Source organism: Dryobates pubescens, chromosome 11, assembly GCF_014839835.1.
Source record: "Dryobates pubescens isolate bDryPub1 chromosome 11, bDryPub1.pri, whole genome shotgun sequence".
Classification (NCBI taxonomy): Eukaryota; Metazoa; Chordata; class Aves; order Piciformes; family Picidae; genus Dryobates; species Dryobates pubescens.
The window spans coordinates 22,451,802-22,476,013 of record NC_071622.1 but is presented as its reverse complement, the minus strand read 5'-3'; the positions used below and the strand labels follow the sequence as shown (position 1 = coordinate 22,476,013).

The window sequence follows — 24,212 nt, the reverse complement described above, 5'->3', positions numbered from 1 at the left end:
TGGACATTTTGATTGAAGCATACTCATGCAGTGGAAGGAGATTCTAGATTTCCTTTAAATATTTGCAATATTTAAATTCTAATTTGTAATAAATAACATGACTCCTCCTCATTGCTTTTTGATTATCACTTGCATCTTGCATCTTGGCTGCTCTTCACACTTTCAAGGCCCTGATATATAGTTAAACATTTCTCACTTATGGTACTAGCAAAAGTGACACAGAAGTGTTCCCTAGCCAGCTTATTGCAATTTAATGTTAATCTGTAATAATGCAGCAGATGAAAAGTGCAGTGGCTTCCATGAATTCTGAATTGTGCTTAGGCTGTGGCTGCTGCACTGCCCTCTGAAGATTTGCTGGGTTTGGATTTACTTTACACAACCAGTAGCTCTCTGAATCACATTGACACAATACTTCTTTTCATCATCCTTTTCCCTTTGTCCTCATAAGGACGTCATGCACCCAAGTTTTCCATCTCATCTCAGTCTTTGATTGCTTTTCTTTTATGAATTGCACCCTCCTAATACATCAACACAGATAGAGCCGTGCAACTGACTCCCTTAATGGACTATTTTGTTCACTCATGTGTGTGTGAACACAGTAACACCCACTCAAATGTGCTGCTTGCAATTTGTAATTCTTGCTCTTTTCTTGTCCAGAAACAGAACCCAAGCATGACAGCAGTGCCTTTAGGCCTTGTGTGCCCATGTTCAGTAAAACTTTGTCTACATCTTTTCCAGTCTGTTAGCTGTTTAAATATTGTTGTTTCTTCTGCCAAACAGTTTGAATTTTAGTTTCTGCAGGCTGTCAAATGAACCTCCAGGCAAGCAACAAATTTATCTTACATGGTTGCAATCAGAGCTCACCTTTCACCTCTCTATCACCATTGCAGCATGTACCATCTAAAATGTGTACTCCGCTGCTTCCTGTCTGCTGGTGATATTTGTCAGCAAGATTTAGGGTGCTCAGATTCTGTCATCCACTGTTAAGTCTAATTATATACGTGTGCAGGTCCTTAGGCAAACAAATTTTTTTCTTTCTGTTTTTTTTTTTTTTTTTTTGTATATTTTGCCGTTCAGATGGATAGTGATTAAACTGTGGCAAATTACACAAAGCTAGAATGTAATTAAAGTACAGTAGAAACACCTGTAAGTGATCATTGTTCCATTCCCTCAGGGAAAATGTAAAAATAACCTTTGTGAGAATCACACGTACTTTACATGTGCCAACTACCAGGTTTTGGCCTTAAGTAATTTGTCTGAAGTAATGGACTGCAGAATTTTGAAAACAGCTATAAATGAGGGGAATATCATATTTCTTCTACGTTTTTCTCTTGCGCAGACTGGGGAGTCACCCAGTGAAAAAGCTGATACCTTTCTGTGGTAACATTCACCCATCCAACCAATTGGATAGGTTAAAGGTGGAAAGCAAAGGCTAATTAAATACAGGTTTCAGGTCTGCTACGTTATTAACGATGGAGGTCATCTTAGCCAAGATAATAATGCCTCACTTTGTAAATTCGTGAACGTGAAATGAGACAGAATGCTGCCCTGACTTCATCTATTCTAAAATATTTAAGGTTGGAGTACGAGTTCTGCTGCACAGGAATGATTTAAAACTAATGCACAATAAATACAATCTGTAGCGATCATCATTTCACAATAAGCTTTTGGGTGGTGTGGCTGCAGAGTGGATTTTTATCTTGTGTCTTTGCCATGTACCTAGAGTAATGATAATTTTGAGTGGGGGCTGGTGTGGAAGTTTACGTTACATCTTCATTCCAAATATAAATAAAATTAAAAACAGATGGATATTTTTTGAAACTTAAAAAAACCCAACTGATTTTATTTTCTTTTTAGCAAAATGGATTCCTTTCAAGCCAGTTCTAAAATAAAACCTCAAAACATCTGAAATGCAAATGTATGGAAACAAAAGTATTGTCGCCTGTGTTGTGCTCTTGCAGCAAGCTGACTTACCATAAACATAATTTCACATAAAGCTTTCTAAAGCATTTATCCTTCATCCTACAACAGAAGATACATATTTTTATTAAAACAATTCTTAATTTTTTTTTCTTTTCATTACAGAGAAAGTCCATTGTTGCAGTGAGTTTCATTGCAGCATTCCTCTGTCTGATCATCATTCGTCTCACAAACGAAGTAACTTTCCCTTTGATCCTAAACTGCTTTGAGCAAGCCAATGTCAAATGGATACCATTTTCTAATGGTCACAGGCAGCCTCTGAGAACTCATTATGGATATATAAATGTGAAAACACAAGAGGTAAGACCTGGTATCAAGAGAACAGCAAACTGGATCAGTAGGCTTCTCTTTCTTTATCCCCCTGTGCAATAACTAAAGTGAACAATAATGTTTCTGTTCAAAGTATCCTTTTTAAAGGACCCTCGAATTTTTTAGAGGCTTGGTTAAGTCTGCAGTGGAGAAACCAAGAAGCTGGCCTCAAAATCATATTTGGTGAAGTGAAAACTGGTATTTATACTGACAAGAGAGTTTTCAGATTAATTTCAGACTTTCAGTACTTTTAACCAGAAAGAAAATTTCCAGGCTGTATTTTAAAATACTTTGGCCTGTGTCTACTTCACAAAATACTTGCTGTGTAATAAAAAGCCTTGTGATAAAATTTAATTTTGAAGAGACTTCTGCTTTAAACTGCCCTAGTTGGCAGATCCTCTAATGACATTGCTGGGTTTTGGGGGTAGTGGTGCTTTTCCCCCCATACTCCTCCTCTCTCTTAGTGTGCTATTTATAACATATGTAAACTTGCAAAACAAGCTAACATAAGAAAAAGAACTCTAAAAGTTCTTTCTTATGATTTATAGCACTATAAGTCATGGTATATACTGTCATGTAAATAATGTTTTTCTTTATAAAACTGCAACTATTAATGAATGAAATTAATTTGCACAACAGCTTTTATGAAGGGTTAAGATACTCTAGCAATTTATGACACTCACTCTTGTAAGATTATTGGACAAGTTAGGTTGGGTTTTCTTGGTTTGTTTTGGGTTGGGTTCTTTGTTCCTTTTTTTTTTTTTTAATTTTCATCTGGTTTTGTTGCAGTTGTTGCTTGTTTTGTTTTTTTATTGCTGGATGTTGTTGTTTTTTATATGAATATATTTGAGGCCAAAGTATCTTATCTACGGAGCAGAACGAGGGCATGCACCCAAAAGAAAATCCGTTTGAGTCAAGACGTGAATCCTAGCCCCAGTGAAGTGAATAGGAACTGCTCTTGAGTTTGAAGGTCTAGGGTTCCATCGAGCCTATGTTAAGTACAAAAGGACTAGTAGAACCCAGTAAAAATGAGAGGACAGTGTGTTCTGCATGTCCCTGTGTTATTGTCATAGGGGCGGGTGTGGAATCTGAATGAGGCAGAGCTGCCACGGTCACTTGATCACTATCAGTCTGAACTGATAAGTGGAGAGCAGAGCAGCATGCTAATCCATTTTTATTCACCATTGCCTTCATCTGAGGTTAGATGTAGCTTGTGGGAGCCTTAATTCATTCTTAAATTTGATAACACGCTTGGAAGTTCTAACAGTAAATGGAAATGAATGTCCTGAAAGTTGGTGACCAGTATTGATTAGTACGACATTTGTCTCAATTTAGCTTAGGTCATGAAGGACTCATCAAACTTAGTAATTTTAATTGTTTTCCCTCTTGGATTTGCAGATTACATTAATATTTGCTAATTAAAATGATAATGAAGAAACTGAACATGCCTTGCTAATTGTGAGTGCACTATCTTCTGACTTAATTATTCCCTGTGCGAGGAAATTTTTATTGTGCTGCCCATGTGAAAAGCTTTTACAGAGCTCCTGTTCCTAACTCACACTCACAGCTTTCTCAGAGATTGCTTTATAAAAGAAGTGTTTGTGTGCAGTCTGTATTAAAATAGCCAGAAATTCTCAATTGTTCATAGAGATTAAAACCACATCTCTCTCCTTCCTATGTAAGTGCCAAATACATAGAATTTTTGTGAATTTTGTAGAATTAAGATATGATTTTCTACTGGTTTTTTTAATGCTGTTGTGGCATATAAGATAAACAGGAGGTCCAGTATATGAGTGCAGCTAGTGCCCTAAACAGATGTGACCAAGGCTTTTGCAAAATTTTATACTTGCTATCTCATCAATGGGCAAGGGTCAAAAGGTGAGGATACTGTATTATAAAGAATTGGAGGGGAAGATAGGCATTAGGGTATTTAAAGAAATTAGATTTTCTTGAGGGAATCTTTTCACATCTGTTGAATAGTGCTCATAGTCCTCCAGAGTGTCCTTTGAAGACTTACCCTGCTGGATCCTATGTGTCTCCTGATCTTCTCCAGCCACTTCCAGCATCTTCCTCCAATCTTCATATTTTTGATTCCACTGTCCTTTATCTGCTCCGTTTAGGCTCCACTCTGAGGCCTGGCTGATTGCAGCATTCTAGGGCTCACTAGTGTCCATTTCTCAGTGTACTTAAATTGTACATATAGAAGGTCAACAGAACCGAGTAATTATGCCACCAACCCATTCAGTTATCTGAAATGGCAGGGAATCTAGATAATCTAGATTAACTACTACTGTACCTTTCCTGTCCCTCCTTTGCATAGTTCTGGGGGCCTGGGGGGGGAGGCAAGACTTGAAAACCATATGAGGTGATGGAAAATCAATTACTTGGGGGTTAAGGCTGATGTGATCAGTGATTTGTATTAAAGAAGATCAAGAAATATGACAATATCAACACCTGTGTTTTGTCTCAAATATAAAACAATGATGTGTATATGATTAGGTGTGATCAAAATAATGCTGTAAAGGTGTGTTTCAAAGGTGTTGTGTATTTGACTTGACAGTGTAATAGTGTGGGGAAAAATATTACTATGACTAAAATATATGGGAGTATTCAATATAAAATACAAAGACAGACATAACTTAATCTCTAATTAAGGCTGTACATAATACAGTGTTGTTGCTATGGTTTCCCTGATTTGTAGCTATAGCAACAGCTTTGGAAAACCTGACTTTATGTACAGTAAACACACAATATTTGAAATACAAGTCCATGTGAAATGTTGTACTATGCTGGCCCATTATTTCTAGGCATGTTTTAGGTCAACTTTTGAAATATTTCTGAAATAGATAGCTCTTCACCCAGACAGTTTGCATCATGTGGCTGTCCTCCTTCCCTGCAAGAGAAGAGGGTACCTCAGTAGCCCTCCAAAATTTCATGTGATTTCTTTTTCAGTGTCTAGAGAGGACTCCCTGAGATTTGTGAGAGACTATGGCTGCCTATTTTGCAATATTGCTCTCTCAATCAAATACACGAATCTTGACCTTTCAGTGAGAAGGAAGCATATTGCCAAGATGACCTTTCAGTCACTTATTTTCTCCACTTCATACCTGTGAATTTTTTGTGATAGGACCCATGAAATCACTCTTTAAGAAATGTCATGCCTATCATGTGTACTTTCATAGAAGATGATACTCCACGATGGTTATCAAATTGAAACCTATTGTCATTTGAGTAAACTTTACCCCCCAGTCCACAGGGATGTAATGATTCTTGTATATAAAAAATGGACAAGCAGATTAAAAGAACCACATATAGAAAATATAACCTTCTTTTATACCACTCCTACTCTATAAAGAGTTCTGGAAATATTAATGAACATCATATATTTAAACTGCAGCATTAGGACATCAATTTAAAACTCATTAGCATTTTCAAACTTTATGCTAGGCAAGTCTAATAGTGTTCTTAGATATTTGATTGTGCCTCCTGAAAGGTGAATATTGACTAGATTTTTACCCTACTGTCAGTATTAAAATAATATAGCATTTTCTTACATATGTAAAATCTGAAATATAGCTGCAATAACATTTGAAACATAATTACAAGGAGAATATTCAAGTCCTGTACAAAGATTAAAATAATTCTTGGAAAAGGGCAAGTTCTGGGATGACCTAAAATTCTTACATTGAAGTGTGACTGTGAGATCTAATTACTTTATCTAAAATGAATTCTTAGCTGGAAAAAGAACCTTTGTGTCATGAACATTGAAGACTCTCACAGTATAGTGACAAGCACTAGATTAAAGGAGCATCTATTGTGGAAGTTAAGAGTTTGTTTGGTTTTGTTTGTTTTGTTTTATTTTTATTTGAAAAGCTTCTCAACAATGTTTACATTGAAGAAATAAATATTTATTGCCACATACCATTTTGTCCTGTAACCTGAACAAACTAGCATACAGGCATTAATTATTTGCCAGCTATGGCACACAGAGCCACATACATGTGTGAACAAACAGCCTTTGTCTAGATTCTCTTTTTGGTCTTTTTGCTAGAAGTTGTGTGGTAGAACTCAGCTGAAATGAGTAGAAGTTTTCACAAATGAAAGATCCCAGCTATGAATAAAAATTAAGAGGATGTTACAGACCTTACACACATGTGTAGCCTTTTTTTGTTTTTTAACAAACCAATGTAACTGTATTAAAACCCAGCAGTACCTGAAGCATGAAGCAAATGTAATATAACATGCAGAAATATAGACTATGTGATGTACTGCTGTAAGATAAGGCATGCACCATTCCAACATCAGCAAAACAGAGCTGTTAAATGTGTTAGGAGTAACCACAGGAAGGACTTGTGCCTATCATTAGAGACTATGTTCTTACAAAACTTGAATAACTAAATTAAAATAAAGCAAAGAATTTGATGGATATTTTAATATTAGCTTCCTTCCACATAGAGGAAGTAAATACATATATATATATATGAAAAGAATTCAAAGGGCTGAATTTTTTATATGAAATACTAAAACTAAGTATAGCTAGTAATCAGCCTGGGAAGGTTTAAGTATTGTCTTTGCTACTGATGGGTGCAGAATGACCCTTACTATGATGGGAATCTTTAAGAATAACACTGGGATTGATGTGAAAACGATAAGTACCAGATTGTGAACTTGCACGGTATATTTGGCTTACTTCAGATATTTTTGTTTCATATTGTTGCTGGCAAGAACTGGGTCCTCTAGAAACTGAAATGCTACATCAGCTGGAACTCACTGCTTTAGTATTTAATTTCTAATTCATTTGTGATTCCATCCTGTCTTTTCCCTTGGGATCTTACTCATTGTTACAGCTTAAGGTTTCATTGGATATTTTGTTAAGAAAAGGTCATCCATTTCATGGTAATTTATCATTTATATCCCTTCTAAGACACTGTTTTATATCAGTTGCTCGGTTACATAATTTCAGCCTTAGTAATCACATAATAATAACCACAGTAATAATAATGGAAATAAAACTATACATGCCATATATTCTCCTGGATATTTTTCTGCTTCTGCTGTATACATTTTCAGGAACAACATTTCTTGGAAGTACTACAGAAAGGTTTGATACATTCTGTTTTTAATGATAATCATGTTGCATTTTATGCTTCTGAGAGAGATTCGTGTGGAAGGTAGATGGTTTCTGTTCCCTCAACCCTCAATGTTTCCTAACTATACCAGAGCTCACATTCCTTGCTCTGGGAGCTATAGACAAGGACTGGAAAATTAAATTCCTGCTGAAGACTTTAACCACCAAATGAGCACAGGAGCACATCTTATATTACAGAAATGGGCATCACTAAACAAATTATCACTAGAATCCCCACTGCCTTTTTCCTCTTTCCAACCTCCATTTTGTTTGGAAGAAGAAAGAACCATCAGAGTAAGCTGCAAGATCTGCTTGAAACCTCTCAGGTTGTTATGAACCTTACAGGAAAGAAAGGAGCACAGATCATGTGTGTCCTCAGTTGAGTTAAATCCTGCCAGCTCAGCCTTTTTCCTTCTGCATATATGGAATTAGCTTAGGTTTTTAAAGCTGGTACAACTCACATGGTGTCTCATGAGGAAAAAGTCAAGTGCCAGGATAAATATATCAAGTATTCTGTACAAAGGATTTAAATCTGCTCTGCACAGAGCCTGAATGTGATGATTCAGGCAGTGCTGCCTGCATGGCAGCTCTGTTTTTTTGTTTTTTTTTTTTTCCCTTCCCTTTTTTTAAAAAAAAAACCCCACCCAAACCCCAAACAACAAACCACACACACAAAACCCACAACCAAACAAAAACAGACTAAGGGACTTGAGAAGAGATTACTATCAGCCAGTGAGCTGTGCCATCAAAAGTCAATCCCTAAAGAATCTGGGCTGGTAGAAATAAGTGCCTATGATGCACAGTCATGGGCTGGATTGATCTGTTGAACAGAGCTTAGAGGTTAAACTGGAAAAGGTGCCTGGTGTTACAGATTTGCCATCCACCTTGGCTGTACGTAATTTCCAGAGATCTCTTCCACCTTTTTTACTGCTAGTGAAGGCAAGGTTTATATTAGACAATGTTAGACTCCTTATGAGAAGGTGGCACTTGTGGTTTCCAAGTGAGAAGTGTGAGCAATGCCTCTCCAAATGAAAGACATGACTTGGTGAAAATTTACTATTTGGAAAACCAGAAACTCTGGTTTTGCAGTTAGCCAGATTGATAGACAAACTTCTATCAGTTAAGTTGGGTTTTTGTTTGTATTTTTGTTTGTTTGTTTTTTTGGGGTGTGGGGTTTTTTTGTTTGGGGTTTTTTTTTGTTAGATGGCAGAGGGACAAAACAAAGTGGATGGAATATTCTTTGGACCACTAAAGAAAAGAGCAGAGAGGGTCAGTGTAATAGCTACTTGAATGAGACCAAATCACTGGGGAAGATAGGAAGATTGAGCTCTCTAGTGTAATGAGCAGATGAGAGTAAGGCTTGTGGTCAAGGGAAAGAAAGAGGAATTTATTGCTCTTATTCTGAAAACTGAATTCTGTTACCATGATTGGATTTCAACTTTTCCAATAATAGTTGCTAAATGAAGTACAGGCTGGTTTGCATTAATGGGAAGCAAAGTGTCATCTTTGTATTCCATTTCATCAGCTGGCAGAGCAGTGCCCTATTTGAATAGCCTCCCACTGAATATCCTCCCACTGCCACTGTTTAAAAATTGAGATGCCTCCATCAGTGTCACCCTCCTGAGTTTATACCTGGGGTCTGTTTCTCAGAGATTCAAGGCATCCTTTGCAGCAAGGTGTTGCTAGTTTTGGATGCAGTGTTGATGGCTAAGGTGTATAAAATGCACCACAGAGTAAAGAAAGCTAGAGAAAATGGCATTTTACTCATACAGTTGTTTCTGCACAAGGCATTTCTGGTGGTTCTGGCAATCATCGATTTCAGCTCTTTGAGCTCTTGCCCAGTATAGCTGCTCTGGCAGAGATGCACAGCACTGAGCTGACCTGGGGCTATTAATACTTCCCTGCAGGGAAGCGGTGTGCCAGCCACACAGTCACACGTACGTGCATGGGTGCACATGTAAGCACAGCAGCTACAGCTTGCTCAAGAGACAGACTCCTAACAGTGACAATCACGTCAATTACTAGCTAGTTTTAAAGCACAGCCATCTTCCTTGAAAGCCTTTGCTTTCCAAGTTTGCTCCCATGGCCATCTGTCATAGTCTGTGTTTGGCAGCTTCAGGTTCTGCTGCAAGACTGCGGATCGAATACATAGTTTTGGGCTTTTTATTGCTCTCTGAGTTGGTAGAAAGTTTCTACCACGTGAACCTTTTCTCTTAGGCTTTTTGTTAGATCAAAATGTGAATCTTAAATGCATTTTTGAGCTGTTAATCTGTGCTACCTATTCTCAGATCAAACTGGAACAGGTGGACTGGTGTAACTGCTGCATAGAGAGAAATGAGCTCAGAGACTCTCCTAGAGCAGATGCAGATTGCACCAGCAATAATTGCTTTTCTTGGGACAGTAGTCTCTCTTGCCTGGCTGAATACATTAATCCATGCTACCAAATATGTGTTTTGTGGTCTGTGAGAGGGCCTATATGACTGTCATATCAAAAACCTCATGCGCATTACTGGTATTACTATGTTGGCAGTATGTGCATCTAGGAGCTCAGCTTGACAGAGTGAAAGTATCTTTAGCAAGGAGCTACATTTTCTGGGGGCATAGCTGTAAATTTTGTCTACTTATCATAAATAATTTATCATTTACCTCTAAACCAGTAAATTATATTACCACAAACATTGAATTTACATTCAGGTAAATTGAGTCTGTGGGACTGCTCCCTAAAATGAAAAACAAGTCAGTCTGGGAGGAAAGAAAAAGAAGTTTTTTGTCATTTGCAGTATTTCTTTCCTCAATCTGTGGGGTTTTTTTTGTTTTGTTTTTTTTTTTTTTTTTTTTTTTTTTTTTTTTTTTTTGTTCAACACACACCTCCACACACCCCCCGTTCAGCTAGTCAGGGATTACAGTAATCCATTGTTTCCTGTCATAAATTCATCTGACATGTCTATTAGATGAATAAATACAATGCTAAATGAAATTCCCTAAACAAGTGCAGAGAAATTACTAGAGTGATTTTGGGATTGCCCTCTTAACAACAATGATTCATCCTCCATTTTTATCCCCACTGACTTTACCTTGTTCATAGCAGTGAAGTCCTCTTTTCTGCAGATAACAGCATCATTTTTCAAATTACAGCTTCTTAAATTAGTTAGGACCCAGAGTTTTGGATATGAAATTAATGGAAATGTCTTAGACCAATATTTCTCCAGGATGCAGAACCTGCTGCTCCGGCGTAGAAACTGCTCCAGCAGCCAAGGCAGAAGTTGGTTTGGGTTGGTGTCCCTGGTTCTAGTTCAGTGATGCTACCACTCTCCCTCCCTTCTGTGTTTTTGAGTACTAGTGCCTAGGATTCATGTTTGTAAAGAAAGAATATAACTTCTGGAGTGCATCAAGCTGAAGTATTGTCTAAACTTTTCTTCAGATGCCTTCAGGCTCCTATGAGATGCCTGACTGCATGCACAGCAGTTACCCAAAGTAGTCCCAGGCAGTACACTGAAAGCTTAGGTCAGCACTAGCAAATATCCTATGATAGAAATTAAACACTAAGGTGAAGGGTAAAATTTGGCCTTTAGGCAAAAACAATAACCCCATATTTGATGACAGAGTGTATTATGGAGTTGATCAATGGCTGACAATTTTGCTCTTAGGTGTTTTTTTGTGTAATTCATTTTATTGATTTATTAACATTTTCCAGTTACAATGCAGTGTCTCATGTCATTGTATTTATAGCCTGTAAAAGCTTAGTAATGTCTGTCCCATTTCCTATTAGCTCTTCCATTTCAGATTCAGTGCTTGTTGTCCAAACAGGGTGATGTTTTTCTTCAGCCTTCTCTCTTATTTGGCTTGCCCTTCACTGCCCAACATTTCTTTCACTAGACCATCAGACTACCTCTTCTCCAAAAAATACACCACCATTCAGGACAGCTATGAAAGTGTAACTTGGAGATTTAGGAGATGAGAGACTCTTCTGAAGTCATCTACTGCTCATTCTACCCAAGGTTTGATTCCTGAATGGATTCAAGTTGTAGCCCTGAGATGGATGCATTATATCGATCCAGTCATCTGGTGATAGGCTTTGGACAAAGAACTGGAAATAAATTTCACACCAGAGAACCTATGGTGAAATTGTGCCTCAGGCCAGAGTTCATTTACACTTTTAATTTTCTTTCTGATGTCATCACTTGCACAATTTCTTTCCTAAATGGAGTGAATGCATAAAAAGTTTATTTGCAGCTATGCCAGTGTCTCCTAAATGCTGATTACAGGCTCTTTTCAATGTTTTTGAAGTTAAACAGCTCTCTAGTTAGAGGCCAGAGAAATGTAATTTTCTCCAACATGTAGTAGATGGTGTTTCTTCATTAATCTTAAGCAGATCTTCAGGGAGTCCCCTTCAGGAGAATGCCTTGGCAGTAGAGGTACCATCCCATGAGATCCCCCATTCAGGTGAAACTACTTTGGAGCTGCCTTGAATATATTTCTGCTAGAGCTGCTCCTTGGTGTTGGATGCACATTGTCATCACCAGTAGCAGTGACAACTGATGGAGATGACATTACTGTAAGGTAAATAATGGTTAGTGTCGATCTTTTACATAGAAGAGAATGGGCAGAGGAACAGGGTGGTACTCTTATGAACTAGTCTTGAGTTCTGTCCTTCTCCTGGTGCGGACCAAAGTTCTCCTCACTGCTTCAGGTTCACCATGGTTGAAAATTATTCATATTTATAAACAGCAAGTAATGTTTTGGATCAAATCACTTCATGTTCAAAAAAAGGGAAAATCAGATTGTCATAAAATGAATGGGGAGCTATTGTATCTGATAGATTATCATTTATTACCATCATTTTGTCAGAACAACAACAAAAATAATCTTTGCATTACACTAATGCTTTATTCCGATTTACAAAGGACAAGGCAGTCCAGGTACTGTGACAGCAGTGTTGGCATATATTATGTAATGATATACAGCAGCTTCCACAAACTGCTATTAATTTCTTCATGAATTCTGTCTGTCTTTGATAAGCATGTGTAACTCCTAATACATTAGTACATAGCTCAGCATAGGAATCAAGGAGAAATGGACTTTTGTAGGTATGGAGGCTGGTGATAGCTGAAATTGAGAAAGGAAAATTGACAGATAATACTAGGTGAGAAGTCATTTTCAAGCAGGGGATAGGGATGGTACTATTTCCTGTTTAAAATGAGTTGCCACCACTACTGCCACAAAGTGAGGTAAATTCTGTTTTGAAATCGAAAACATTTGTTATGTTCAGGCTGTTGATAATCACAGGAAAATGTATTGTAATGCTTCCACCACTTGCTCTTAAATGGCTTGCTCCCATTCTGCTGGGTGTTATCCACTCTTCATTTCCTGGGGAAGAAATGGCCTTCTGTGAGGTCGTTTATCTGAATAGTGCAGAAATCATTTTCTGCAAACCCAACTATTATCATAACAGAATCCTTAAAAAAAAAAATATTACAGTGAGAGTCTGAGGTATCTGAGATTAGTGTCTTCCTTTAAGGCCTGCTGCCTCTAGTTTTACTTCCAGTCCTGTTCACTGAAACTACAGTGCATGCCTACTGCGAATACCATGAATAATGCATATATTTTTCTGCTGGTTTCAGTGTGTGCTAAAGAGTTGCATATACAAGAAAAAGACAAGACCAACAACAAAACCCCCATCTAACCAAACAAAAAAAACCCAACAACCCAAACAAACTAGAGCTAAAAAAGATCCCAGATCCCCGCTAGTACATGATTGACCCATATTCTTCATTAACTCATGTTTAAACCTGTCTGCTTTTGTAGTTACAATTCATGGGCCTTTGCCCATGGCCCTTGGATGATTGTAATGTGCACTAATACTTCATCACTTCAGTTTTTACTCAGACTCAGACATGGGAAATATTACAGCTGTTCATACCTCTTTATTTCCTGCTTCTTTAAATACATTCTTTATTTCCACTTTTCATTCTCTCCTTTCTTCCAGGCACCTGCAGTCCCACATTTATCACCACGTTATGAAGCAAAATCCTTTCTTATTTTTCCTATTCATCCACAGCAAAAACCCACTCCCTCATCACTTCTTGCTGTCTCCATTTCCTAGAACTCAGTCTGAAATTCAGTTGTAATGGATGACATAACCTATCTGCTTCTAGATATCAAATTACTGGGGATTATTTTTTTTCCTAAAATGTGTTGAGTGTTTCTTCATGAGATGAATCACTTTGTGGTTTCTCAAGATGATGCCCACCTTGTTACTTTCCTTATGCTTTTCCACTCTTTCTGCAAACACTATTTATTTTTTCCTGAAGATTGTTTGTAAACATAAGGCAGATTTAACGAGGAAATGTAGTGCATGTACACTAATGCACGCAGTATGGGTAACAAACAAGAGGAGCTGGAAGCCTTGTTCCAGCAGGAAAGTTATGATGTAGTTGCCATCACAGAAACGAGGCGGCATGACTCACATGACTGGAGCACTGTAATTGATGGCTGCACGCTCTTCAGGAGAGACAGGCAAGGGAGAAAGGGTGGAGGGGTGGCCCTGTATATCAGAGAGGCTCTAGATGCCATGGAACTAGAGATTAAGGATGATCGAGTTGAGTGCCTGTGGGTGAGAATTAGAGGGAAGACCAACAAGGCTGACATCCTGGTTGGAGTCTGTTATAGACCACCCAACCGGGGTGAAGAGGTTGATGAATTATTTTATAGGCAGGTAGAGGTTGTCTCAAGATCACCAGTCCTTGTTCTTACAGGCAATTTTAACCTGCCTGTTATCTGCTGGGAACTTAACACAGCAGAGAGGAGGCAGTCTAGTAGGTTCTTGGAGTGTATGGAGGATAGCATCTTATCCCAGCTGCTGTGTGAGCTTAGCAGGGCTAAGGCTTTGCTTAACCTTCTTTTTACATGCAGAGAAGGGCTGGTGGGAGATGTGGTGGTTGGAGGCTGTCTGGGGTCCAGTGACCATGAGATAATTGAGTTTTCAATATGCAGTCAAGCTAAGAGGGGCAAAACCAAAACCTCCACTCTGGACTTCTGGAGGGTGGACTTCAGGTAATTTAAGGAACTAACTCAGAAGGTACCTTGGGAAACAGCCCTTAAAAACAGAGGGGTCCAGGAGGGCTGGACCTACTTCAAGAAAGAAATCTTGAAGGCACAGGAACAGACTCTCCCAATATGCTGGAAGATGAGCTGCCGGGGTAGATGTCCAGCCTGGGTGGGCAATGAGCTTCTGAACGAATTAAGGGAAAAAAAGAGGGTGTCTCATCTTTGGAAAGAAAGAGAGGTAACCCATGAAATGTGCACTTGCAGCCCGGAAAGCCAATCAGATCCTGGGTTGCATCAAAAGAAGTGTGGCCAGCAGGCCAGCAGCTCTGGTGAGACCCCACCTGGAGTACTGCTTCCAGTTCTGGAGCCCCTATTACAAGAGGGATATGGATGTGCTGGAACGTGTCCAGAGAAGGGCCATGAGGATGACCAGAAGGCTGGAGCACCTCTCCTATGAGGACAGACTGAAAGAGTTGGGGCTGTTCAGTCTGGAGAAGAGAAGGCTCAGAGGTGACCTTCCAGTATCTGAAGGGAGCCTTCAAGAAGGCTGGGGAGGGACTTCTCAGGATCTCAGGTAGTGATAGGACTAGGGGGAATGGAATGAAGTTGGAGGTGGGGAGATTCAGGCTGGATGTGAGGAGGAAGTTCTTCACCATGAGAGTGGTGAAGCCCTGGAATGGGATGTCCAGGGAGGTGGTTGAGGCCCCATGCCTGGAGTTGTTTAAGACCAGGCTGAACGAGGCTCTGGCCAGCCTGATCTAGTGTGGGGCATCCCTGCCCATGGTAGGGGGGTTGGAACTATATGATCCTTGTGGTCCCTTCCAACCCTGACTGATACTATGATACTCTGAAATGTTTAAGGATGTTGCTAGATCATGTAGGAAAGAAATCAGAGAGGCAAAAGCCCATTTAGAGCTTAGACTGGCCAGTTAACAAAAATGAAGAAATAAAAGGAGAAGTAATGTGGTTTGTATTTTGGGGTTTTTGTGTTTGGTTTTATTTTTGTTTCAGTCCATATGAGAAATTTTAGAGTAGTTAAAGTTATTCTTAGAAATGGCCATCAGTTTTTCCATTCAGTCTTCAACAGTCTTGCAGTTTAAATGTGTTTGTTTATTAGAGGAACAGCTTACACAGTCAAATGTGCCGGATCTGTTAAGAAATTAGGGGTTTGTTTTACATTCAAAACACCTGATTTGTACTTACCTTTGTAGTTCTTGTACATTCCAATTAATTTTCTAGTTATCTAGGAAGCTGTATTCTGAATTCCTGAAAATCAGTCATTTTATCAGTCTTTACCAAATCCAAAAATGCTTCTAGTAATTTCCATTCACTCACTAAGCATGTAATTTTTCTTTGAAAAAATCCAGTTTGCCTGGCAAGATCTTTATAGACATAAATAAAATTTTAGCAAATACAGTATCACTAACAGGCATTTTTACTTTAGCCATGAGTGAGTAGATATTGTATAACACATCTCAAAATCTGTTTGCATTTTTAAATTGTTAAAGGATTGATTAACGTAGCATTTTTGTTTCTTTCCAATATGAGCCTCTCTCTATACATAGCCATAGTTATTTCTGGATGCAAAGAAGTATTTGTCTACCCAGCAGTGTCCTAGATTTCTACTACTTTTTGTGTGTGTGTGTGTTTAAGATAGGACAATCTTTTAAAAGTGTTCTACTCAAGAGTAGTGTCTATTATCTAATCATCCAGGTGATCTGGGAAGGCAAATGTGCTTCTTGATCACTTGTTTAAGTTTGGTCCCAGTATCACTGTAAATGAAACCTCAGGCTCTTGTGCTTTGTGGAATTTGTGTGGTTCTGCAAGACTCTTTCCCGTTTAATAGATTTGCTGTTTTGTTAGGGTCACAGCCCAACTTCTGTTGCCCTTTGCAAAGCACTGGTCACAGCTTCCTGCAATAGTTTTACAGAAAGGAGACTGAAACAAGGTGAGGAAGCATCTGCATATCAACAGCTGATATCCCCAGTCCTGTGCTCAGTGGCATTTAAAAATAACCTGTTTTGCTCCATCATAACTGAACTGTATACAGTAATCAGTAGTATTTATAGCTGTAATATAAAATCTACTGTGAAAGGATGCCCAGTTTTATTTTGCAGCAGAAAATGGACTTGACATGATCTTTGGTGCATAGGTAATAAGTTCCTGAAGGCCCAGAGTGTTACTTTCAGCAAAATGTTAATTGGCAAATTGGTACATTTAACAGTCATCCACAAACACACCCTTTGTGTAATATGCAATTGATTGTAACGATTATGAATGCTCCTTTATGGTGCCGTTCTGTAACTTCAGTGGCATTTCTCTTGTGATGGACATTAAGTATATGTGTATTTCTTATTTTCAGAGAAGCACCATTTTTATTTGTATGCTTAATTTTATTTCATTACCTACAGTGCATATATTAGGGTTTGCTTCTTATTTTCAGTTGGGGGTCAAAGATGACTTTAGACCAGTTTGGTTTTTATCTGATATTCTTCCATTTTAATCTCCCCTGTTACATGAATGAATAAAGCAATGTTCTTCCTTCCTCGAGACCTGGTTAGGATATCTCAAATTAATACCAAGAGGAGCCCTATTTTATCAATACCTAAAATGATACCAGCCCTCTCAATTCACTTTTGAGGGCTTTCTTGGAAAGAAAAAATGTAGTTTATAATTTCTTGCCTGCATATCAATTCAGATTAATTTTTTTGTTTGCTTGTTTTCATCATCAAATTTCATACTGTACCCAGAGGTTTCTTTATGGGCTTGTAATTCTTCTCTTTTTTTTTTTTTTTTTTTTTTTAATTCCTCTTCATCTTTAGTTCAGTGTCTGATTAATAAAACAAACAAACAGAACCAAACAACAAAAAAACCAACAACAATTTCTTCCTTAATTATAGTTCATGAAGAATAGGTAAAATCCTTGTTCAGCTCTGTAGATGCCTGTGACTGCACAAGTCCCCTGAGAGCAGTACGCCATCACATTTTCAAGCCATCCTGTTATGTGATCTCCATATTGTTCTAACTCCTATTAAAGAAGGTGATATTTCACCACTTTCAGAGCAACAGCCTGACATCCATCAGTAATTGTGCCATTTTTCATTCTGCTTTTGATTTTACAGTATAGATTGATCCTATGAAAGCTAAAAATTTTCTGTATCTGTCTCTCAGAATCAGTCCCTGCAGTCACAAAGCTGGGGCACAGAGGGAGTAGATGGCCACCAGCTTTTGTCACCAGCCATAGAACAAGCCTGACTGCTGGCTCAGAGGAAAATGATGCAGAAAAAGGCTTTTGCTTCCTAGTCTCTTACAGTTCTTGCATTTTCCCCTCTTCTGACAGCAGCAGAATGACTGCATGATACTAACCTAATCTGATAATTACTGCTGCAAATTTGCTTTCAGGAAATTAGAAATTCATCAATCCATATTTCTAAAAACTTACAAATATATGCTACATCTATACAAAATATATTAATGTGTACTTGGACTCAGTACTTTCGTTGTGCTTAGAAGTAGGCTACCTTCCTCACAAACAGAGAATGCTTTGTAAAGTAAGGAGGGCAACATAATTGACATAGTTTGGATAGTCCCATGGATTTCTATTCTTTTGCTTAACAATTGCTTCCAAAGAACCAGAAGCTATTTGTTAGGAACAAATATTGTTAAAACCATCATGCTTACGTCCCACTGTTGTGAAAATTGCCATGAGACTGTTACCTTTCACCCAGGTGGTCCCCACTGATGGGCAGAAATGACCTTGATTTAATGTCTCATCTGAAGGCAGGCAGCTCTAACTGTGCAACAACATCCCCCAAACACTCTGTTGCCACATCAGCATTGGATGCAAGCCCGTATCTCAGTCAGAGATGTGCATCTCTGACCTTCTAACGCCGAGGCAATAGTGCTGCCAGCTGTGTTATGCTGACAGGCAAAGAACTTGTTTTTGAAACCCAGAAGTAAAGAAATTGAGATAAACACAACACAGTACTGTGGAAAAAAAAAAATGTGGCAATAAACTCCAGACAATCTTACCATCCATTTCCAAATTATTTTTTCCAGGTTGCTGGGAGTAATTTCCTTTGTTAATGCTATTCCTCAGCATAATCTATTTAATTCCCCACCCCCCCCCCCCTCAGAATGAGTTCTTTTAGCTGAATAAAAGCTTTTTGAAAACCTTGATTTATGTCACGTTCACAGCATTAAATAGAGCAATTCTGGTTCAGTGGCAAAGTGGTGGGGTCAGTGTCTGTGGTCTGCGTTTTCTAAGTGCTCTGCATGTATTTGCCACACAGAGCTTGCATTAGCACTAACACAGTTTGTACGTGTGGCCTCTGTGCAGTACTTTGGGAATGTAGCCCTCAACAGAGAAGATATTTACAGCACTGAAGCTCATGTTGGGAAATATGAACAGCTGTGCTCCAAATAGAAAACACACATCTGAAGTAAGACAAGCATACTGAAAAACATGTCCTGGCAGTTAACGTTGTTATTTGCACACACTTGTATGCAGAACTGAAAGGAAATATCATTCTTTCAGGATTAATATGTTTTGCAGAACTAATAGGAGAAAAACACCTGTCATGAGGAAAGATTTTTAGTGATTATTACTTTTTTTTTCCTTTTCCTTTTTTTTTTTTTTTCTGCAGTTCCTATAGTGTTGGTAGAAAAGGAATATAATAGAAAAGTAAAAGCTATGCCACTCTGCTAATTATGTTTTCCTAGCATGGAGATGGTCTCTTTATACATTTGAATGATCAGTTGAAATTTGTTTTAAATTTTCAGTTCTAATATCTGAGCATTTGTTGTGCACAGAGAGTAAGCACCTGAGAGAGGCTTTATTCATTCAGTCATTATGGATCATTTACTTGCATCATGTCTAGAGATCACTGGTGGCTAAATCCACATAAAGTTAAGAAGACTTTGCAAAGAGAAATTTTAATTAATTTAAAATTTGACTGATAGAACAGATACCAATGCCTCAGGTTTCCCTGACTGTGCTTCCCTGAACTGATCTCCTATCTGTTCTCCAGTCCTTGCAGGGTGATGCCTGGAAGGTCAGAGGCATAACTCCACTTATCTGCATGCACGGGGAACAAATGGGGCTTTTGCAGGATACATGATCATTTTCTAACTACATGGACCACACAAAATATTTTGCCTTCATACACTCTTTTGAGTGTAGAGAGGTTTGAGGTTGAAAAGCTTCTTTCAATAACGGTAATATAACGAGTCCATACTGTTCTTTTTGAGATCATGTTTCAATCCCCTTTTGCAGATTGGGAAAGTGAGACCTTGAGGTTGTCATTTACCTGAGGCAACAAAGTAGGTCAGTAGCAGGCTAGACCAAAGCTATGGTTTCCTGAGTCTAAGGCCACTCTTCTGACCTCTGGACTTTTATTTTACTATGCTCATGGGCTGGTGGCCTTGTACATCCAGTGAATACATTGTATTCCCAACAGAACAACTTGTAAGTGAAAGCAATTTAGAACATAGCCTTTTTAAATGTCCTTTATAGAATTAATTTTGTAATACACCTACCCATTAGACTAAAAAATTTGAATTATTCTTTAACAAGTATTTTATTTCTTAATGATGTATTTGTTGGTATGGGGAAAACACATTATTTTCACTAGAGCTGGTTGGAAAAGATTTTCCTGATAAAAATCTCAATGTTATAATTAAAAGGGAAAAATAATATGGTTACTAAAGTAAGAGGTGGTATTCTGCTGCTGCCACTATTCCTGTGTTAGTTCAGTTGATCAAAATCTGTGTGGTGGATAGGAAGGTTGTGCCCCTGACATGGACAACATAGACATCACTTTTGCGCTGTGGGCAGATTTCTTGTCCACTTTTGGTTCAGACATCTTTGATGCACACACGGTTCTGCACAGTAGGACAGCTTCTGCCTCATTCATTGTCTACTGCTTCTGGTACCAGCTAGACATGTATAAAGTAGGTTGCTAGACTGCTGCTTCATTTGCTGGGGAAATGGTGAAGTGTGAAGAAGTCAGAAATGGAAGGCAAGGCTGTCATGGTTAAACATTAATGCTGCTAGGTTCTATTCTTGCCTCTGTTAACAGATTTTCTGTGTGATTCCAATCTAATCAAGCCATGTTTTTGCTAATTATGTGTTGTTTACCTTCTGAATGCTGAGTTTGAGACCCTTGGGTCTGATTTATGATCTTTCACAGAGTTAGCTTAAGTCAATGAAAATTATGTGAATATCCAAATTACCAAAGAATTCTAATTGCTCCAGGTTCTGTGTCAGTGAGTCTCTATGTCGTAATTTAATTTATAACTTTCACCTTAATTTTTCAGACCCCTTCTGCTGAAGAATGCTAATATAACCTTATTCTGTCTCTCTGTAGAAGGATATTTGAGAAGTCAGGAGTGCTATAAGTACTATATGATAGCCCAGGTAGAAATTAATAAGTCTCAGAGTGGAGTGTGAATAGTGCTCAATAAACGAGGCACGGGGACACATTGACTAATAACAAGAAAACAAAGGCATTGAATAGCTGCTCATTATGTCAGTCAGTGCAGGCAGGGGTCCAGTGGAAAAAATAGTAGGTGGCTGGGTAATTAAAGACAGTGTCATAATGTGTGCACACAAGGTTGCCCAATTAGGGCTGCACAGCAACCTTAATTCTGACACTTCTCTAAATTTTCAATGCTTGATTTTACACATTTAATGTTCCCTAGCATATTTTTTGTGTATTTACATATATATATGCTCCCCATTGCCTCCTTCATTGCCAAACTGTTAATTAGGTAGAACCACTGAGAAATGCAGTTTGTTGGATAAACAGAGGTTTGCAATGAACCTTGGATATCTTGGTGCAGAACAGGGAACTTCAGGCTGTCAGAGCTTTGAAGAGTTTACATCAGTGATGATGAACTTTTGTTTGCTTAGTTATTTTTAGGAAGTTAGTTATGTTTTCAGTGCAGTCTCTTTTCTTACACACTATGTTACATTATTTCTAGTTCTGCCTCTACATTTATTCTTCATGGCTTATTGATGATGTTGTGGATGAAGCATCTTTTTAAGGAGAATTGCATTTCTAACACTCTTCTCCCTTGAGTGTGAGCAGTCTTTAATTACGACTTTCATTCTAGAAGATAATTTTATTTAATCTATTTCTCCTTTTGGAAAAATACTCTTTGGAACCAGATATTTTGGTTGTAAAGCGCAGCTTTCTAATGAGCATTGAATGCTTGTGTAATTTGGAACTTTTCAGAATGCCAGTGAACAATGGACATAGAACTGGAATCAATGAGAGACTGGAACAGGAGAATGATGGACAGAAAAATAAAGAAGGCTTATGCAGACTTTTTGTCTTCTGCATGTTAATAAATTATTTCAGTGGTTCAATGATGCTGCTCTCCTGAGCTATGCCTCTACAATTGCGCTGTAAGTGGTCTGTTGAAGTAGGATGCCATTATTCTGAAATATGCCCTCAATTGAATACAAATATGGCCAAGGGTTGAGCAAGGGCTTTGTTGCCTCTGCCTACTGGCTGAGGTGAGAAGCCTGGATGTCTAAATTGCTCTTGTCAAATGCTAGGTCCTCTTTACTTACCTGTCAGAGCAAAAAGATGAAAGAGGGGTATTGAAGTGAGTGATCTGAGTTAGATCCACCTTTCCCAGCATGTGCTCCTAAAGGCACCTCCTTCGCTCCAATATATGTCCACTTTCATGGTCTGTCCCTAACAACTTACAGAGTTAAACAAATCTTGTTCCCTTGTAAAACTACATTCTTATATTTTTATTCATGATAAATCTTCATATCAAGGAGACATATCAGCATTTGTAGTAGCAGCAAAACACAAACCTAAGTGATGGGTGCAGGATTAGAAAGCCTGAAAAAATTCAGCCTTTTTTCATCTCACGCTCTTCAAAGACTCATAACTCAATTATTTTCCTTCTCTTTTCTCAGATTTTACCTGAAATAATAAGCTGTTATCATGGGGACAAGAAATCCTGAATGGAGCTATCTACATTATGTATCAAGCCATGCAGACATCATTAAAACACTATTTGTATTTTTTCCAGAACCCATGCCTCTATAGAGACAAATGTTCACAGAATCACAGAATCACCAAGGTTGGAAGAGATCATCAAGTCCAACCTGTCACCACAGACCTCATGATTAAACCATGGCACCAAGTGCCACATCCAGTCCCCTCTTGAACACCTCCAGGGATGGTGACTCTACCACCTCCCTGGGCAGCACATTCCAATGGTGAACGACTCTCTCAGTGAAGAACTTTCTCCTCACCTCCAGCCTAAACTTCCCCTGGTGCAGCTTGAGACTGTGTCTTCTTGTTCTGGTGCTGGTTGCTTGAGAGAAGAGACCAACCCCTTCCTGGCTACAACCACCCTTCAGGTAGTTGTAGAAAGCAATAAGGTCTCCCCTGAGCCTCCTCTTCTCCAGGCTAAACAATCCCAGCTCCCTCAGCCTCTGTTCTATAATTAAACACTGATACATAGGACCGAAGGGAATTTTTTTCTCCTTTAACAAAATTCATTTCAGTAGAGTAATAGAACAAAATAGGCATAGCATAACTTTGGGGTTTCATGACAGAAAATAAGTTTAAATGACCTTTTAGTTGCACTTAGTACTTAGTATTTCCTTTAATTTTCTGTTGGGGTTGTTTAGCATTCAGGAATGGTTCATCCCTAAGATGCATCTAAAATTTCTAAGACTGCAAAAGCCTTTCACAAAATACCTAAAATAGTGTGAAAATAGGTGATTAACTCTTAAAGTATATTGACTCGTTTAATGCAATTTTTATATCAGTTTTACCAGACTTTTACAAATCTTTGTAGTCTTACAAATCTCTCTTCTAGAAACTGTATGGAAATCATTTGGCAATGAATTATGTTATAGCATAGCCTAAAATTTTTGTTTTAACTCATATTGTGAAGTCCTTTTGGATATTTTTTTAAGGCTTAGGTTGGTACTGGCTCTGACAGTCTTGGAATATATGTAAATTACACAGGCTTTTCAGATCTTTTGTTATTTTGAGCTCCATATCTGAGTTCTGTGACACATTTTTTCACTTCTCTAGTTGAGAATTGGTGGAGACACATTTTTCTGTAACACCTTGTTCACGTGTGTTGAAATCAGAAAAGTGCAGAACATAGGTGATGGGATGGTAACAAATAAGGACGACAGGTCAGACATGCAAAGCTCAGTACTTATCCAGAACTTACAGTATCTTCTGGTGCTACATCTAGGCTTCTTCAATAAGCCATTATTGAAGTATTCAAATGCTTTTTACCTTAAATGGTAAGGTAAATTGTTTAACACTTGGTATTTCAGATAGACTAGTAGCTTTCGTGTGTTTATATGCAGAAGGAAATGACCTCTGTGAGATCCTTCTTTCTCTCTGATACTTGTTCAGCAAAACATTTTGGGTGATGCTTAGCACCAGCTAGATATTTATTGGAGTCCTTATCCAAAACGAGGTAAAGACTTTTTAATAAGTTTTTGAATGGGTCCCAAAGCAATTAAGTACATGCTAAATTTTACATTGTCTGAATTACTTGCAATTTGTAATTGATAAAATGTTAAATGGGTGTACAATGAAGGCAGTGAATATGAGACATTTATACCTTATGAGAATATCCCATCAATTCTTTCTTTTTCTTGTTTTCCTATCCTTAACAATTTTCTCCTGCAGCACAAACCTGTGATTTTGGTAGATTTCCTGCTGTATTTTTCACCCAGAGTAAACATCCTTGC

At 38.2% G+C, this 24,212-nt stretch overlaps 1 protein-coding gene across 2 annotated transcripts in view; it reads left to right on the top strand.

Moving 5' to 3' along the window:
• Positions 1–24,212, top strand: part of ST6GALNAC3 (ST6 N-acetylgalactosaminide alpha-2,6-sialyltransferase 3) — a 233,816-nt gene that overhangs the window by 106,794 nt on the left and 102,810 nt on the right. Inside the window, exons 1-2 of one of the 2 annotated variants that reach the window (XM_054165043.1) lie at positions 2,233–2,280; positions 3,688–3,747. Coding sequence is in view for 1 of the 2 variants with exons in the window: in XM_054165041.1 (XP_054021016.1) it covers positions 2,086–2,280 (195 nt within the window). In the remaining variant the exon portion in view is untranslated. Of the gene's footprint in view, positions 1–2,085; positions 2,281–3,687; positions 3,748–24,212 lie in introns of those variants that run through there. The other variant, XM_054165041.1, reaches the window with a different exon arrangement.